The sequence below is a fragment of the Oryx dammah genome, unplaced genomic scaffold (assembly GCF_014754425.2).
Source record: "Oryx dammah isolate SB20612 unplaced genomic scaffold, SCBI_Odam_1.1 HiC_scaffold_13, whole genome shotgun sequence".
NCBI lineage: Eukaryota > Metazoa > Chordata > Mammalia > Artiodactyla > Bovidae > Oryx > Oryx dammah.
In genome coordinates this window covers 20,106,737-20,126,441 of record NW_024070197.1, presented here as the reverse complement: position 1 = coordinate 20,126,441, position 19,705 = coordinate 20,106,737, and the positions used below count along the sequence as shown (strand labels likewise).

At 40.7% G+C, this 19,705-nt stretch overlaps 1 protein-coding gene across 1 annotated transcript; it reads left to right on the top strand.

Moving 5' to 3' along the window:
* Positions 1-603: 603 nt before the first annotated feature.
* On the top strand, positions 604-18,843 carry PDCD2L (programmed cell death 2 like). Its single transcript, XM_040253124.1, has 7 exons — positions 604-758; positions 873-1,039; positions 1,186-1,246; positions 2,084-2,457; positions 3,494-3,604; positions 9,149-9,297; positions 18,654-18,843. Exons 1-7 carry the CDS (start codon positions 651-653, stop codon positions 18,782-18,784), a joined length of 1,101 nt encoding a protein of 366 aa, XP_040109058.1. The 5' UTR covers positions 604-650; the 3' UTR covers positions 18,785-18,843.
* The last annotated feature ends 862 nt before the right edge of the window (positions 18,844-19,705 follow it).

Sequence of the window (19,705 nt, the reverse complement as noted above, 5' to 3'; positions counted from 1 at the left end):
TTCAGTTCAGTTCACTTCAGTCGCTTAGTCGTGTACGACTCTTTGCGACCCCACGAATCGCAGCACGCCAGGCCTCCCTGTCCATCACCAACTCCCGGAGTTCACTCAGATTCACGTCCATCGAGTCGGTGATGCCATCCAGCCATCTCATCCTCTGTCGTCCCCTTCTCCTGCCCCCAATCCCTTCCAGCATCAGAGTCTTTTCCAATGAGTCAACTCTTCACATGAGGTGGCCAAAGTACTGGAGTTTCAGCTTTAGCATCATTCCTTCCAAAGAAATCCCAGGACTGATCTTTAGAATGGACGGGGTGGATCTCCTTGCAGTCCAAGGGACTCTCAAGAGTCTTCTCCAACATCACAGTTCAAAAGCATCAATTCTTCGGCGCTCAGCTTTCTTCACAGTCCCACTCTCACATCCATACTTGACCACTGGAAAAACCAGAGCCTTGACTAGACGGACCTTTGTTGGCAGAGTAATGTCTCTGCTTTTGAATATGCTATCTAGGTTGGTCATATTAGAACTCCAAATTACATCTCCCAAAAGGTCTGGGAGGGGCGGGGCTGTCCCACAGGCGTCAGCGAAGCGCATGCGCAGAGGCGCACCCTCTCGGCTGCCGTAGCCCGCCTCTTCACGTGTTCTCCCGGCCGTCATGGCGGCCGTTCGGAAGCCAGTGCTGCTCGGGCTTCGAGATGCTGCAGTGCACGGCCGTCCCACGGGGCCGAGCGCCTGGACCGCAAGCAAGCTGGGCGGCGTTCCGGTGAGGTGGGGCGCGGGAGCCGGGGTCGGCTGGAACTGGTGTTGGGCTACGGGGTGAGGGAGTGGGCGAGGTCCCTGGACAAAGTCAGGGTCTGAGCGCTTTCCTTGTCCTCAGGACGCCCTGCCCGCCGTGGCAGCTCCGAGGCCGGTGTGTGAACTGTGCCGGCAACCGCTTGCCCTCGTCGTGCAGGTGTACTGCCCGCTGGAAGGCTCTCCTTTTCATCGGCTCCTGCACGTGTTCGCTTGCCCTCGCCCTGAGTGCGGTAGCGGCGGGGCGCGCAGGTAGGCGGGGAAGTAGCGGAGCTGCCCACGGGATTTATGTCGAGTGGGCGGGAGCGGCGGCCGCGCCAGGTGCACCGGGAGGGGACTGGCCAGCCCTCCGGCAGTTGGCGATGGAGTCCTCACCGCAGTTTTTCTTTACTATGAAGCTGGAAGGTGTTCCGCTCCCAGTGCCTGCAGATGAGAGAGAAAGAGACTCAGAACGCTCAGGTAACGCAGTTGTGACCATCATATTGTTGTTGTTTAGTCGCTAAATCGTGTCTCTTTGCGACCCCATGGACTGCCTGCAAAGATAGGACTGCAGAACAAAATCCAGCTTTTCTTTGCCAATAAATGTTGCTTATATATTCACTGAGTTCTTAATGTGTGCGAAGCATTGTGCTACCAATAATAGGAATAAAAAGGTGGTGTTTGCCTATATTTCTTGGGGTTCAATTGCAGATAATAGAAAAGCGTTTTGACTTTTTATAGCTGAGGCTGATTTAAAGTTAAGTTTTTCCTTATCTTACTAGATAGGCTGGAAGAAATTACTCCAGGAGTGACCTGCAGAACTACACCTCAGAACTGTCCTGTCAGGGAGCTACCATGACACCTCTCATGCAGTCTGGAAGCCCAGATGTATTCTGATGAAGTTGCCCTTGTCAGCACTGTTGACTCCAGAGCCTTGCTCTGCCTCCATCTACACACCAGCTACCTTTTGCTTCATGGTCACTTTCTACTTCATTCTGTCAAATTTGTCTCTCTGGTGTTCTTATGAGCACACCCCCTGACGGTATCTAGAACCCTAGCTGCTTAGGAGTCTGGGAAATGTAGTTCTTTCTTACCAGCTTCTGCAGTACATGAAGCACAACTGAAAGAGGTGTTGAAGAAACCACCATAGAATATCTGCCACAGCGCCCCTGAAAAGGAACACAACATTCGTCACCTCCAACATGCTTTTGAGTAAACCATGAGGTGGTGGAGTGGGAGGGGCAGGTGAAGGATTAGGTGGCTCAGGAAGCCGAGGGAACAGTGTGCTTGAACCTCATTCGCTGGGTATTTTTCCAGAAACAGGAAAATGGCCTCACAGCTGAGGATTGGTGTCAAGGTGCAGATGACTGGGGAAGTGACAGTGAAGAAGCGTCTCCACCGCAGCCTATCTCGGATTTTGGAAATGATTCGAGCAATGCCAGGGACAGAGATTGGACCACCCAGCTCCAGGACCTCCGCCTGCAGGATACTGTCCCAGGTCTTGCTCCTCCTGCACCTCCTGGGGAAGGCCCCACCTTGCCTCCTGCGGTGCCACAGTTCCTACCCTACTACATCTGTGTCGTTGAGGAGGATGACTACATGGACTTTGTCAGTCTGGACCATGCTCAGAGCCTTCTGAGGGAGTATCAGCAGAGAGAAGGAGTTGATATGGAACAGCTGCTTTCCCAAAGGTGAGCCTGTGTGCTGTTAAATTTGAGAGGTGGTTTGATCAGGAGGCTGCCAGAGTGGGTACTCTTTGATTTTATCCTCAAAACTGGGGATACTTTTTCAGGCAGAACGGTGTGTCGGACCTGTCTGCTTCACTCCTCTTGGGTTAGAAAGGGAGACAGAGATGAGGAAATCTTATGGGCCACCCTTGAGTTAGCTTGAAAACACTTGGTTTTATTTATAAGGACTCTCACGAAAATGACCAGAGCTGTTTCATTTGTAAGCATTTTCAAGATAGTGTTGGAGTGCTCGAAGACGTGTTGGTGTTTGAAAATACTCCATAATGGAGAAAGACATGACAAGAGCCAGTGGGTATATGACTTTTATTTTGTTTATTTATTGATTTTTGGCTGCCCTGAGTCTTTGTTGCTGTACACGGGCTTTCTCTAGTTGCGACAAGTGGGGGCTCCTCTCTGCTTGCAGTGTGCAGGCTTCTCGTTGCAGTGGCTTCTCTTATTGCGGAGCCGGGTCTCGAAAGCCTGGGCTCAGTAGTTGTGGTGCATGGGCTTAGTTGTCGTGAGATATGGGGGAATCTTCCTGGACCATGGATTGAACCAGCCTCCCCTGCACTGGAGGGCAGATTCTTAACCATGGGACCACCAGGGAAGCCCCATGATGACTTTTTATATTGCAGATAATTATCCAGTGTTGAAAGTGGCTGAGAAGCAGGGCTGGGGAGAAAGTTGGGCAGGGGATTACTGTTACTCATTATAAAGTATTAAACTTATGATTTTTAAGTTATGTATGTATATTTTACTGTGGTGTAGTTTTTAAAAAGTGTACTCTGTTTTCTTTTTTAAAAACGTATTTATTTATTTAGGCTGCCCAGAGCAGCTTGTGGGATTTTAGTTCTCCAACCAGGGATTCAATCTGGGCCCTCAGCAGTGAGAATGTGGAGTCCTAACTATTGGACTACCCGGGAATTCCCTGTGTACTGTTCTAAATACAGTAATTCTTTGAATGTAGACACACAACAGTGTTTTATGCCTTTCTTTTTAGTCTGTCTAGTGATGGTGATGAAAAATATGAGAAGACTATAATTAAAAGTGGAGATAAGATGTTTTACAAATTCATGAAGAGAATTGCTGCTTGTCAGGAGCAGATTTTAAGGTAAAGGCATATTTTCTTTTATTGTTTTTCTTGGTGATAAAAGTAATGTGTGCTAGTTAGGAAAACACAGAAAAGTAGGACAAGAAAACCGAAATCCACGATATTCCCCAAACCAAGAAGCTAAGATTTTAGTGTATTTAGTTTTTTTTACATATCTAGATGTATATGTATAAGTAGGTATTGTGTGTATTCTTTTGTTGTTGGTAATTGGGGTCATGGAATATAGCTATTCTCTTTTCATAAACGTTTGTTGGTATTGAGGGTTTCCCTATGTATTAAAAATTCTTCCAAGTGATTTTCTTCTGTTTTAAATTTAAATATTCAGTAGGTAAAACACATTTTTAAGACTCAAAAACATAAAAGTATGTACATGTGCATATATGTATAAATATAATGAAATAATTCCTTTCCTACTATTCATATCTACTCAGGTCATCACTGTTGATAGTTTCCTATGTGTGCTTATATAATTTCTTTATGCATGTCAAAGCAAATGTTACATGTTACTTTCCTTTTTTTTAATCACAAGAAAGCATTCAAGAAATATTGTTTCCTTCTTTTTTAACTGTGCTATTATCTATTACTGTATCTTTTAAGAACATTGAGAACTATGTTTTAAAAAAAAAGTTATTGTAGTCCCATGTCCATTTTACTTGTTCTCTAGGATGCATTTCCTGAAGTGGCATAGTTAAGCAGAGGGGTTTATGCAGTTGTGGTTTTAATTGATAGCACCCAGTTTTCTCCCATTGGACTTTAATTCCCGCTGGCAATATATGATCTTTAATTCCTACTGGCAACCTATACGTGCTTGTTTTCCCATAGCCTTGCCAGCAGGGTGAGCTTCATGCTTTTGTATTTCTGTCAATTCAAGGTGAAAAAGGGCCTCTTGGTATAATTTTACCGGATTTTTTTCTTACGAATATCTTCCTCTGTGTTGTGGAATTACTTTTGTTGGGTGAGCCAAAAGTTTGTTCAGGTTTTTCTGTAAGATCTTACAGAAACCTTTTTGGCCTCCCTATTGTCTATTCATAACCTTTACCCATTTTTCCATAAGTTCTTGTTCCTTTTGATTTTTAGGGACTTTTTATATATTAGAGAGAGTGTTATGATTAATTTTGTATGATTAAAATCATTATGACTTACTTTCTGGGCCTGTTTGTTTTTGACTGTACTTGTGGCAGTATTGTTGGGTGTTTAATTGTTTCCATCTGGTTTCAGTTTTGCAGAGTTCAGTGCTGCAGTATGCATCCTGTTCACAACTCCTGGAACGTGGTAGTGATTTCTGTTTAAGCTAGTTCTAGGAGCGAAATTTTGAAGTTTAAAGGTTCTTGATATATATTGTTTGATTGTAGTTTTTACCCCTAAGAACAAAGTCAGGCTTTACTCTTGATTCTTGCATCCTAATTTTATTGATGATAATTCACTTTATTTCTCCTTACTTTAATTAGGCATGACAACTAGAGATGCTGTGTTGAAAACATGCCCAAATTATGAAACCTTCACCAGGATTTTCAGATTAAACCAATTACTTAAGCATGTAGCCCCTCAGTAGTGGCAGTAATTCTTAGGTGGAGACCACCCCTCGGGAGGGGCCTCTTCACTGATGAGACTCAATGCTCACACTGACCCTCTCCTCCTAAAGGGCTGAGTTATTGTGTGCTGGGCTTGGAGTTGGTCCAGTAACAACCACTCTTGTTGCTGGCCACAAAAGTACCTGGTCTGCTCAGAGGAGACAGGACACTCTGTCCTATGATAGGTGCCCAACCGAGATGTGAACAAGGGTGCCAGCATCCCAGAGGAGGGACCAGGGGCCTTTGCCGAGTTTCGTCAGGGAAGGCACCATGCGGGAGACACACTTGGAGCCCCTAGCCCCTACCCTGTAGGACAAAGGCCAGGGATGCTTTGCGTCACAGAGGTAACTGATTAAGGAAAAAGATGGCCAAGTGCATCATGGTGGGATAGGGGCAAGCCAGTGGGCTGGACACCATGGTGTCTGAAGTGAGAACAGCTTGGTTCTTGCCTCCCACAGCTCCACACCTTGACTTCCTTTAGGACACACACCCTTGTCCTCCTTGACAGACTGGGTACTCCCCAGACTTGGTGTCTAGTACTGGCATGGATTAGGTATGTTTTCAACCCATTTCTTACTAAAGAATTTGTATTTTATTCTGTAGCCAGTGGATGCCAGGGGAGTGATGTGATCACTCGAGATTCAAGGAATCCAGGTGAGAGATGGTATAAGGTTTGGGATCAAGGCAGAGGATGTGGGAAACAGGGAATGAGTTTGGGAGATTTTTGTATAATGGCAGTTCTTGGTGCCCTTGGATATGAGAGTAAAAGATTGGAAGGCAACAAAGTGGTTTTGAGCTTCTGGCTTGTGAAATTGGATAAGTGTTGATGCAATGCTGGAGATGGGGATTTAGGAGGGTGTTATTTGGGGTGTGGAGTCTTGATTGTTCTTAGACTACAGAGTGTGTCCTTGTCAGTTTGATTTACATCTTTGAAACTAAATCTTTGTTATAGTAGTTTTGGTTTTATTGCCCTTGTGCATTCTACTTTACAAGTTTCTTGTACCAAAGACATAATACTTTGTAATAAGTAACAACTGCCCAGAGGATACTGAATAAGAGGTCTTGGAAGTTCAAGGCCTGGGTTTTCCATTTCTAGTTGAAGGTCCATGGGCAAATTCACTTAACCTTTCTTATCCTCAGTGCCTCATCTCTAAAATGAGGATGATAATGCAACTACCTATTTCATAGGATTCTTCTAGGAACTAAATGAGGTGATGATGAAAATCCTCTGTACAACATCCATAAATACTGACTGTTGTTTGAAACCCACTATGCTGTTTTGGGGAAGCAGAGATCTATAAGGATTTCTTAAAAGTATTGGTGTACTTATGTATTCATGATCTTTGGCAGTGAGGACAGTATGTTATTCTCATGCAAAGCATAGTGCCTACATATAGTAGGTATTTGTGATACCAGTACATTTTCAAACATGGTAGGGATGTAAAGAACCTTGGTTTTGGTCTTAGAAGACTTGGCCCTGGGGCAGATGACTATTTACTCTTCTGTAAAATGGGCCTAATGCCTACTTTGTAGGATGTTTGGAAGGATTCAGTGAGCATGTTCATTCATTCAGCTGATATTTACTGAGTCTAAGCCAGATGTTAGGAGCTATTATAGATGCGGCAGGTACAACAGAAAATGACACAAAGTCCATGTTTTCATAGATTTTACCTTCTAGTGGGAGAGTTTAAAAATAAAAAGATGCATTGTATGATTTCCACAAGTGATAAATGAGGAAAATAAAACATTTAACTGTTCTAAATAGGATGTCACAGAGGCTCTCAGAGGAAATGACATATCCAGCAGGTTATAGTATATAAAAATGACAACAGGGAAAATGTGGAAAAACGGGTCTAGATGCAGTGGTCAGTGTAAAATCAAGTGGTCTCTCTATCCTAATACCTGGTTACAGTGAATATAAAAAGTAAAAATCAGCCAAAAATAAAGTAGAAAAAAACAAACTTTAAAAAGAAAATCCCTTCCATCTGCACTCAAATAAGGAAAGAAACTTAATACCATAAAACTCAAAGTGGCAATCCAGGATGTGATATCACCAAACGTCTAATACAGTTTCTGGGTGCCTCACATGTATTTATTTATTTATATAGTTAACTTTCTTTTCACAGAGGAAGGTACAGACATCTCTCTACCTTTAGTGTGAGTTCTAGCCCTTCAACTTTCTTCTCTCACTTCTTGAAAATCCACTGATAAGTCCATAGCATCCTGAGAATAGTGGTAATAATGTTGAATCTGGAAAGAAGCAAACAGGAGAAGAATCTGTATCTTCTGCTGTAGGGCTTTTGGCCACACAACTGGGTGTGGTGCGGGTAAAGATACAGGGACTTAGGAATTGCCTCTCAGAAGCAAAAGTTGTTAGGTCCCATGATGCTTTACAGAAATGATAAAGAAGTCAAGGGCAATTTCTTGCCCATTAGAGTGGTATCCCCCAACATGTAAGACATTTTACACTATCTCAGAAATAAAAATGAAGCCAAGGTGTTCTAGTAGATTGCATTGAGTCTTACAGAACTATACCCCTTCTCCGATTCACCTACAGAAGAGGAGAAGAAATGAAAAATGTGTTTGGAGAAGGGGAAAAGAACAGACCTCTGATGTGATTGACAGGAAGTCAGTAAAAAAACCCACACACTGTTTTGGAGCAAACAAGTGGTCTAAACAGAGTTGCCCTCTTGAGGCATGAACTAGCTGAAAAGTGGCAGGCCACCCATGTAATCATACTGTTGGCAGTAGAATCAGAGAAATGAATAGTGCATTCAAAATGAGCCAAGAACCATATCTGGAAGAAAAGATAATCTGAGGAACACATAATTCCCAGCAGAGTTTTCAAGATACAGAAGAACTTTGTAAGACAATGTGTTCAATAAAACCAAGAGCTCAAAGTTGAGAAAATAAGATGCCAAGGGAAGTTGGATTGCTAAAGAAATCAAGCCACACGTTGCATATTTAATAAATTTAGAAGTAGTCGACTTGGCTGAAAATCAAAGTACTGATGTGAAGAGAGTTTCAAAAATCTCATGAATGCTGAACAAAAAGACAAAGCAATTAGAAGGTGCTATCTTGGAAGGTGGATAAATATAACTACTATAAATATAACCGATGTCCAAAGAAGAGAACTCAACAAATGAATCCAAAACAATACTGAAAGATAAAATAGGAAATTTCCCTATAATGAAGTAAGAACTAAATCTGCAAATATTAAAGTACATTGATTACAAGAGTGATTGAAGTGAGAGACTTAGTCTGGTGGTGGTTTTAAAAATATTGTCCATCAGGGTCCTATTGTATGGCACAGGGAACTGCATAATCAGTATCCTGTGATAAACCATAATGGAAAGAAAAGAAAAAGAGTACTTATATGTCCAACTGAGTCACTTTGCTGTACAGCAGAGGTTAAACACAACATTGTAAATCAACTATACTTCAATGAAATTTTTAAAAACATAAAGTGTGTCTGAAAAGTTCATCATTTTGGCTATGGCTCTCCATGTATTCATTTTCTTTATGGGTTAGTTTTTTCTGCTTCTTTGCATATCTAGGAACTTAAAAAATTATTTACTGGAAACTATATGTTGGAGGACAATAGATACTAAAGTTAATACTCATCCCTTAGGGGTGTACACCCCTTTATCTGTAAGACCAGAACTGTGGGGAGCTGAGTCTCAATCCGCAATTGAGCAGTCTGGGCTTTGTTGCAGTTTTAGTTAAATTCAGTTCAACATTAGTTTTAGTGCCTTCATCTAGATTTTATATCAAGCATTGATAAGAATTCAGATGTCTTGCTATGATTTCCAGGCTTGCAGCTAGTTTTCTGGGCCTTTGGATTTTCTTTGCTATGTGGTTTTGCTCCGGATATTCTCCAAGAAAGAAACAAAATTGATAAAGTGTAGTCTTGGATGTTAACATGTGACTTGTATGTGGCCCTAATTCAGCGTTCTTTTTCTCCTTGTTCTAGGTACTCGTGGAGTGGACAACCACTTTTTTTGACCTGCCCTACATCAGAAGTCACTGAGCTCCCAGCCTGCAGCCACTGTGGAGCCCGAAGGATATTTGAGTTTCAGCTTATGCCAGCACTGGTCAGCATGCTCAGAAGTGCTAATTTAGGTAAAAGGCCCTTTATTTATTCGAGTTTGTGGGTTTCTGGCACTAATTTGGGATTAGTTTTAAAAATGAAAACCTAGTGTTTCATCTTTGTTTCCTTATAAAATATAAGCATTACAGAAAATTTGGGAAATTAGAATTATTTTTAGGAGACATATTTGTTGCTTCCATTCGGGGCTAGTATAAATAAAGTTGCTTTGAACATTTGTGTACAAGCCTTTGTATGGACATTGGCTTTTGGATTAAGTAGGAGAAAAGCAGTCGAATCGTGCGGTAGGTGTGTGTTTAACTTTTTAAGACACTGCCACCTTGTTTTCTAAAGAGCCTGTGCCACTTGCATCCCAACTGACAGTACGTGAGAGTTGCACATCCTTGGCAATACTCAATACGGCCTGTCTTGTTCATTTCAGTCTCACGGGTGTGTAGTGATAGCGCGTGGTTTTCATGGTTTCATTTCTCTAATTAATGATTTTGAGCATCATTTTCATGTGCTGATTTATCACTATATGTTTTCTCTGTTATATATGTTTATATGTTTTGTCTGTTCTAATCATTTTCTCTTTCTAAAATTTGGGTAGTTTGTCTTCTTATTGAATTCTGAGAGTTTTGTATGTATTCTGGATACAAGTCCTTCATCTGGTATATAATGTACAAATATTTTCTCTAAGTCTAGCTTGCCAATTTTTCTTTTTGGGTTTTTTTCTTTTTTTTTTTTTTCAGTGTAGGCTTTATTCTTTAGAAGCTTTCAATTTACAGAGAAATTGAGAAATAAATACCTAGAATTCCCATATACCTCACATCCAGTTTCCCCTTTATTAAAATAAATTTATACTAATATAGTACTTTTGTTGTAATTAATGAGCCATTATTAATGCATTATTAACTAAAGTCCATAGTTTATTTCGATTTCCTTAGTTTTTACCTAATATCCAAGAGCCCATCCAGGATATCACTTAGTGTGTCTCTTGCCTGTGATGAAAATTCAGAATTCTTCATTTTTCCTTAAGCAAGATTTTTTTAAAAGAAATATTTGTTTATTTATTTGGCTGCACTGGGTCTTTGTTGCAGCATGTGGGTTTTTTAGGTGTAGAATGTGGGATCTAGTTCCCTGACCAGGGATGAAACCTGCACCCCCTGCATTATGAGTGTGGAGTCTTAGCCATTGCACTGCCAGAGACATCCCGGGACTTCCTCATTTTTGATGATCTTGACAATTTGTGGCAGTACTGGTCACTTATTTTGTAAGATGCCCCTCTGTTGGAATTCACCTGATTTTGTTTCTCATAATTAGAGTGAGACTGCAGATTATTGAGAAGAAAATCATGGGATGCGGGGTCAAGTGCCATTTTCTTCATCTCACTCATCTTATCAAGGGTGCCTCTCTAAACACTGATTGTTGATGTTGGCTGGTATTTTAGGCTTCTCCAATGAAAACAGTGCCTTTTTCTCCCCCTTCCATAAAAGTACTGACTTGTCTTTTTATTCTCTAAACTGTCCTTTTAAAACCAGTTTTTAATTTTGAAGCACAATTTATTAATCTTTTCTTACATGAACTATGTTTTGATATCTTGTCTAAGAAATGATTGCTTAGCCCAAGGACACAAGTTTTGTTTCTAGTTTTACATGTAGATTTGTGTCCATTTTGAGTTAAATTTTATATATGGTATGAGGTATAGTTCAAGTTCCTTCTTTTCCATGTGAATATCCAGTTGTTTCAGCACCACTTATTGATAAGAATATTCTTTCTCTGCTCAGGTACTTTTACCTTTGTTGGATATTGGTTGTCCATATGTGTGTTACTTTGTTTCTCTACTCTTTATTCTGCATTCTATTGGATTAATCTATTTTTCTGTTTTGAGGCCACTGCCATGCTATCTTGACCACTGTAGCTTTGTAAGATTTGTTGTTGTTGTTGTTTGGTTACTAAGTCATATCTGACCCTTTGGGACCCCATGGACTGCAGCATGCCAGGCTCCCCAGTCCCTCACTGTCTCCCAGAGTTTGCTCAGATTCATGTCCACTGAGTCCATGATGTTATCTAACCATCTCATCCTCTGCGGCTCCCTTCTCCTTTTGCCTTCAGTCTTTCCCAGCATCAGGGTCTTTTCCAGTGAGTAGGTTTTTCTTATCACGTGGCCAAAGTGTTGGAATTGTAACTTGGTTGTATCAGTCTTTCAGCTTTATTCTTCCTTTTCAAAAATATTTTGCCTCTTCCAGATCATTTGCGTTTCTGTGGGGTTTTTTAATTTTTTATTTATTTATTTATTTTTTCTGTGGGTTTTTTTTAAAAATTGCGTTTTATTTCTTAACTCTTTAACTGAGCTGTCTGATAAGGTAGCCATTCTGTGTGTGGATGCTCAGTCACACAGTCGTGTCTGACTCTTTGCGACCCCATGGATTGCAGCCTGCCAGGCTCCTCTGTCCTTGGGATTCTGCAGGCAAGAATACTGGAGTGGGTTGCTATTTCCTCAACTTCTTAAAAAAAGTAAAAGACTTTCTGTGATTTTGTTTGGTATTGCGTTGGTTCTCTGGATCAGATCGAGGAGAATTGATGTCTTAACAATGCTGAGTCCTCCAATCCATGTACCTAGTATATCTCTCCATTTATTTAGGTTCTCTTTAATTTCTTGCAATAGAGTCTTACACTTTTCAGTGTAGAGTCTTGCATATCTTTTTTCGGTTTTGTCTCTATGTGTTAAATACTTTTTTATGCTATTGTAAATGGCATTTAAAAAATTTCAGTTTCTGATGTTTGCTGCTAGTATTAATATGTTTAAATATAATTGATTTTTTGAAAAAATGTGTTACAAAATACACATACTTAAAAATTGACCATTTTAGCCATTTATTTAAATGTATAATTTAGTGATATTAAATATATTCACAGTGTTATGTAACTGTCACCACTATTTTATTCCCAGAAATTTTTTGTTATCCCAAACAAAAAAATCAATCTGTACTCATTAACTACTCTGCCCCTCCACTAAAAGAATGAGCCCCCCCAGCCCTAGCCCATTTTCTCTTCCCTTAGTTGCTGGTAACCTCTATTCTGTCTGTCTCTTTGAATTTGCCTATTCTAGATACCTCACAAGTGGAATTATATGATATTCATCCCTTTGTGTCTTGCTTATTTCATTTATCATAATGTTTTCAGGGCTCATGTTGTAGCATGTATCAAAATTTCTTTCCTTTTTATAGTTCATTCATGATATACAGATTTCATTGTATAATACAGATTTTTTAAATTCTTTAAGTTGGTGGTGGGGCTTTCCATCTTTTGGCTACTATGAGTAATGGTGCTGGGAACCTTGGTATACAGATACATTTGAGTCACTGGTTTTAGTTTTTTTGGGTATATCCTCTGAATGGCATCCCTGGGTCTTAATTTCTTTATTTTTTGGCTGCACTCTGCAGCATGTGGGATCTTAGTTCCCCGCCCAGGGATGGAACCTGTGCCCCCTGCAGCAGAAACACGGGATCCTGACCACTGGACTACCAGGGAATTCCCCAACCATGTCATCTTAAGAGCTCTAAACACATATGTTGAAAACAAAGAAAAATCTCAAATCAGTGACCTAATTGTTTACCTTAAGGAACAGAAAAAGAAGACCAACCAACCAAAACTCACAGAAGAAAGGAAAGAATAAAGGCTGGGGCGGAGCCTTTAAGGATAATATAAAAACAACAGAAAACTGTTTAGAACCAAGTTTTTTGCTGTGGGTTTGTTAGGATTTTCTACATATAATATCAGATCATCTGTATTTCCTAATATATATTTTATTGGGCTTCCCAGGTGGCGCTAGTGGTTAAGAACCCATCTGCCAATGCAGGAGACGTAAGACACTTGGGTTCAATCCCTGGGTCGGGAAGATCCCCTGGAGGAGGGCATGGCAACCCACTCCAGTACCCTTGCTTAGTTACAAAGAGTCGGACACCACTGAGATGACTTAGAGCTTCATATACATATATATATATGTACATATATATACACACATACATATTACTGTTTGCTAAATATAAGTATTTTACATGGAATAGTGACTGACTGATTACATTTGATTTTTATGACCACTGAGTATTCATATGTGTATTTAAAGTACTTTTTTTTCTTTTTTTTAATATAAATTTATTTATTTTAATTGGAGGCTATTTACTTTACAATATTGTATTGGTTTTGCCATATATCAACACGTATCCGCCACAGGTATACACATTAAAGTACTTTTTAGAACAGACATGAAAGTACTTACTGAATTCACAAAACATGTTTATCCATTGTACCGCATTTTAACGGTTATTGTGGTTGAATTTTAGGAGCAGAAATTTTGTCTGTTACGGTTATGAGCTAACCAAGGCACACATTTGGCAAAATCATGCACAGCTGAGGAATAATAGCTTCTAGCTCTTTGCACAGCTGCCGTAGTCACTCCTGCATAACGAGTGAGTCACTCGTGATGACGGGCTTTCTTATGTCAACGTTATCTTTTTCCGGTTTATCGATAATTACCTAAGATACGTCACGTGCGTTTTTTCTTTTATTTCAATACAATCAGTAAATCTTTCCTCTGGTGATGGAAGTGTTCTTAACATGAACACACTTTGTCATGTGACATAATTGTCACAGGGGCTGCTTCTCGTACACCATCAAAAGCATGGAAAAGCGTTTGCTTTTTATGTTCCCAACTTAAATTTATATTTCAATTTAACCTGATTTCTTAGGACCATTTTACATATTCTTTGAATTGCATTAAACCCATAAGAAAGTGAAACTGAAAGTTGCTCAGTCGTGTCTGACTCTTTGCAACCCCAGGGACTATACAGTCCTTGGAATTCTCCAGGCCAGAACACTGGAGTGGGTAGCCTTTCCCTTCTCCAGGGAATCTTCTCAACCCAGGTTATCGAACCCAGGTCTCCTGCATTGCAGGTGGATTCTTTACCAGCTGAGCTACCCGGGAAGCCCTAAAAACATGTAAGAAGAGATCACTGTTTATCTTTACCTACGTCATTAGCTATATGGACATTATAATAACATGTGAGTTTTACTACATTGAAAAACATTTCAGGGTTTGATCTTAGTATAATTTTTCAAAGGGGTAACTTATTTCTAGGACAAAATATAGCAACAACTGAAATAACTTGGGAGACTACTATTTCAGTTTCTTTAAATTTGTTACTTTCAGAGGCTTTCCTCCTGGTCTGTTGGTTAAAATTCCCCACTTGCATTGCAGGGAGTGCCAGTTCAGTCCTTAGTCAGGGAAGTTCCACTGGTCATGAGGTGCCACCAAAAAAAAATCATTACTTTCTGGTTACTATCCTAGGAACTGATGAGGTCTACATATTTTTTAAACAATTTTTATTTGAAAACATCAAGATGAAAAACTGAGTTTGTGGTCAGATTCTGTTATCATTATTCTAATAAGAATATTTGAGTTGCAGATAATTTGATTTTGTTTTGTTAGTGTGGAAATGTAAGTACAGAGACAAAAACAAGCATTCTTGGAAAAAAGATCAGATCAATAGAGATAATTTTACTTCCTCCTTTCTGATTTGGATGCCTTTTTCTTTCTTTTTCTTGTCCCATCTCTTGGTGTGGAACTTCTTCATTGAATATAAGTTGCAAAAGTGGGACTTGTCTTGTTCCTGGTCTTAGGGGAATAGCTTTTAGTTTTTCACCATTGAATATTATGTTAACTGTGAGTGTTTCATGTATATGGCCTTTTTCAGATTGAGGAATTTACCTTCTATTCCTCATTTACTGAGTGATTTTTATCGCTACAGGGTATTGAATTTTATCAAATGCTTTTTTTCTGCATCGGTTGAGATATCATGTAATTCTATTGATTCTATTAATGTGGCATATTACACTGATTTTGGTATGTTTAAACATCTTTTCATTCTTGGGATAAATCTCATTGACTCATAGGATATAAGCCTTTTTATAAGTTCCCCTTTTTTGGTTTGTTTTTATGAGTTCAGTATCTTCTTTCATATCTTTGGGATGTGTTCTGTTTTTTAAATTTTTACTTGTTTCCTGCATTGTCTATTTCCTGCAGTTTACCTTTTCTTCTCCGCTTATTTTGATCCCTGAGTTTTCTATTGAAGATTTTCTGCAAATATCTGGTAAACCTTGGAAATCACCATTATTAGCACACGTGTAGGATCATTCCAGTCATCGTTCTTGACATAAATGCAGACAGAAAGGTAAAATAGATGTATGACTAGAAATTTTTTTTCTAAAAAGGAACAGATTTAGTAATACTAATTTAAAGTACTAGAATAAATTCATGAAAATTTAACATAAGGAAAAGTGTAAGTGAAGCAGCTGCTAGACTTTTTAGGTAATGGGTTCTTTATTAAAAGAGGCCCTAGTTTCTAAAAGATCCTCTGAAATTAAGAAAATTATATTCATTCCATATTTCAATTTTAAATAGTTTGCATTTGACCCTTTGATAGATAAGGACATATTTACCCTACTCCATGTCCACATATGTTAGTATCAGTTTTGCTTTATCAAGGTTTATCAATCTGTATTCTGTAAACATAATTCTCATAGCTGTTTAGCCTGTGAATTCTTTATTCTGTTCTCTTCTAGTTGGATTCCATCATGTAATTGCCTCAAAGAGGGCTCATAGGTCTGAGCCCTAACTAGTCTGCCTTTCTAGTTGAAGGACAACTTATATGTAAAGTTACTAAGCCTCACTTTCTTTCTTCAAAACTTGGTAAACCCCATGCTGTCACCTTCTAATAGTGAGGGCCCCACCAGCCCTTTTATCTGGTACGTCCTATCATCTCCCATGGCTGGGCCTCACTGGGAAGTACGTTTTTCTGAAAATCCCTGAGATCTTTCACGATCATATAGATATCTTTTTGGCGTTGAATGTTGCTTTGTAGAAGTCTGAGGGTGGATTGATGCCCCTCCACCCTTTGTAACTAACACTTACCCCATAGAGCTTTCTTTATCCATGAAGTCCAGTCAGTGAACTAACAGGTCCTGCAGTCGCATTGTTCTGTAATTCTTACTTATTTTAGCTGTACTAGGTCTTAGGAATGGCATGAGAGATCGATTTTTGTTGTGGCATGCAGGACCATTAGCTGCATCATGAGAACTTTTAGTTGAGGCATGTGGGATCTAGTTCCCTGACCAGGGATCGAAACCTGGCCTCCTGTTGAGAGGGCAGAGTCTTAGCCACTGAACCACCAGGGAAGTCCCATGCAGTTTTGTTTATCATGGGATCGGATGGGTCTTCGAACCTGCATATTTAGTTTTTCTTCTGTTTTCTTTCTTTCTTTTAAGTTGGCCATGCTATACGGCTTGCAGGATCTCAGTTCCCCAACCAGGGGTTGAACCCACACCCTTGGCAGTGAAAGTGAGGAGTTCTAACCACCAGCCTACCAGAGAATTCCCCTGAATATCTTTTCTGTTGAGTTTGTAGCTTTTCTGTAGAAGCAACACCAGTTTGTTGGGTCACCTTTCTCTTCTCAACTCCATGATAACATCTTTTCTCTTTCCCTCTGCATTCATTGAACTTCTCAGAAGCCTTTCCTTTCTACCTGTAATTAGATTTTACCTGTCTTTTCTGTTTCTTGTGGTTGCTGATGTTTTTCATTACATGTGTAATGGGACTGTTTTGATCTCCATATGCCTGTTTCTCCTCCCCACCCTTCACTCCCCACTGTGGGAGGTCTCTGGGTTCATGACAGCTATCTCATACTTATTCTGAATCTTTGCACCTCCTTCTTTCCTCTCCTGGTGTTTCCTATTACTGAGGCTGCAGCCTTCTCATGCCCACTACAAACTGCCTGTTACACATTTTAGTTGGGAACTTTCTCAAATTCACCAGGTTATTTCTTCAAAATCAGCTCTATTTTACCCTTTTTTGGGACTGTCTTTGACTTTCTTTCCATTATCACCACCTACATTTAATCTGTATGTTTATTTATTTGCACATTCATTTATTTGGCTGCTCCAGGTCTTCACTGCAGCACGAAGACTCTTCCGTCTTTGTTGTGGTGTGCAGCATGCTATCTCTTCAGTTGTAACATGTGGGATCCAGTTCCCTGACCAGGAATCGAACCCAGGCCCTCTGCATTGGGAGCACGGAGTCCTAGCACTGGACCCCCAGGGAAGGCCCAACTGCCTACATTTTTTTAAAAAATTTTATTTATTTATTCTGGCTTTGCTGGGTCTTTGGCGCTGTGTGGGCTTTTCTCTAGCTGTGCCAGGTGGGGGCTCCTCTATGGCTGCAGTGTGCAGGCTTCTTTGTCAGTGGCTTCCCCAGCTGTGCAGCATGGGCTCTGGGGTGCTCAGGCGTTAGTAGCTGCAGCACGTGGGCCTCAGTAGCTGTGGCTCCCACGCTCTAGAGCACAGGCTCAGTAACTGCCTCAGCGGCTTAGTTGCTCTGCAGCATGTGGAATCTTCCTGACCCGGGGATTGAACCTGTGTCCCCTGCATTGGCAGGCAAATTCTCTACCACTGAGCCACCAGGGAGGCCCTGCCTACATTTTTTAAAAGTATTTTTCCTTTGCTGCTCCAAACCAGTTGCTCAACTCATCCTGTTGACTCCTGTTTTCCTATTCTGATATCAACAGGCTTTCTTATTACTCGCGTTCTCTTAATGCCATTCTTCCTGGCTCCATCCATTGATACATTTCTATAAGTTCTCATCTATTTTCTGCTTTTTGCCTGTATCCTTTCTTGGACTTAGTGTTCTGTTAGCATGACATTTTAAAATGATCTTCAGTGTCAAATAGTCTGGATTTGGCCACACCACGCAGGATGCAAGATCTTAGTTCCTCGACCAGGGATTGAACCTATGCCCCCTGCAGTGGAAGGCACAGAGTTTTAACCACTGGACCACCTGGGAAGTATCATATTTTTAAAGTATATTTTGCTTATCTGTTTTTTTTTAATCGGCAGTCACTTTCTATAGGAATACTGTGACTGTATTGTGACTGAGTGCTAATGAGCACTGTTTTTGCCTTAAGTAATTATTTTTCAGCTTGTAAGGTAAAACCACTGCCTATGGCAACATCAGTTATCCTGATACTGAGCAATCCTTCTCCTTCCTATTAGCTTCTTCTGCTTAACCTTTTTGCTTTACAGATAACACTCAAGATGTGCCAGGCTCTGTTCCAAGTATCTTATATGTACTAGCTAATTTACTCCACACAGTAATCTTATCATCATGAAAAATACATAATAATATCATAGAGGTGAAATCACTAGGTGGTAGAGCTGGGTTTGAACCCAAGCAGTCTTGTTCCAGTGTCTGGGCTATATTCACTAAGCAAACTGAATATTGAGTGTATCTCCTAATACCTCCTCTTTATTGGAATCCTGATTATGTTGTATTTTTCAGATCTTTCTGTGGAATTTGGAACCATTCTAATTTATACATGTGAGAAGAGTTGCTGGCCTCAAAATGATCAGGCACCCATGGAAGAATTCTGTATTATCCAAGAGGACCCAGATAAATTATTATTTAAGTAGTGCATTTCCTTTTATTTACATAAATTAAACTTTAATGTTTAAATTGTGTTTTTACCTCATTTTGACTCAGAGTTTATATTAGCTCTTGATTCTGTTTGCTTTTTGGCACCTGTGCTGGGTCTGGAGCCAGGATTTAGAACCTCTCGTTTATGGGCTGGTTAGCCCTTCAGGGTCAGTGGCCTGCGTCCACAGAGGCAGCTCAGAACATGGCTCCTCTGTAGCCCACAGGGCAGGTGATCTTATGGAAGACCCTGATGGGTTCTTGGAGGGAGAGCAGCTGTAGCGCTGTGAGCAGCAGCTAGCCATGTATTACCCCTGCAGCCTCTGCACTTTCGCTGTCCCTGGATGCTGACAGAGCACACTGCTGGGACTGTTCCAGCTGCTTGAGGCTCCTGCCCTGTGACATGAGCTGTTGAGGCCTACCCCACTTTCCCACCCTCATCTACTCCCACCTCTTGCCCCTTTTGTCTCTTCTGGACATTGTTCCTCCACCCAGCTGTCCACCACTCATCTCCCCTCTCTCCATTTAGATTTTATGTTATTGACTGCTTCCTTGCTCTCTCCCTGCTTCCCAACGTGGGCAGAAGTACCTGGGGAAAGTGGCTGGCTGTGTAGAAGAAAGCAAGGGTGCTGGTTATAGATATTTCAGGAACACTGGGTTTGTAGGGCTGAGGCCGAGTGTGGACCTGCAGAGAGAGGTTTTTTGTTCATTTTATTTATTTATTTATTTATGGCTGTGCTGGATTCACTGCTGCAAGGACTCTCTGGTTGCACCAAGCAGGGGCTACTCTGTAGTTGTGGTGCACGGCTTCTCGTCATGCTGGCTTCTCTTGTTGTAGAGCACGGGCTCTAGGGCACATGTGGGCTTCAGTAGGTGCATCTCCCGGGCTCTAGAGCACAGGCTCAGTAGTTGTGGTGCAT

What these genes read in the sequence shown, in the direction of transcription:
- PDCD2L (XM_040253124.1), top strand. Translation starts at nt 651, where the DNA reads ATGGCGGCCGTTCGGAAGCCAGTGCTGCTCGGGCTTCGAGATGCTGCA. An exon ending in GGTAGCGGCGGGGCGCGCAG is followed by an intron (nt 1,040 to 1,185) that starts GTAGGCGGGGAA and finishes TTTACTATGAAG; the next exon opens with CTGGAAGGTGTTCCGCTCCC. An exon ending in AAGAGACTCAGAACGCTCAG is followed by an intron (nt 1,247 to 2,083) that starts GTAACGCAGTTG and finishes GTATTTTTCCAG; the next exon opens with AAACAGGAAAATGGCCTCAC.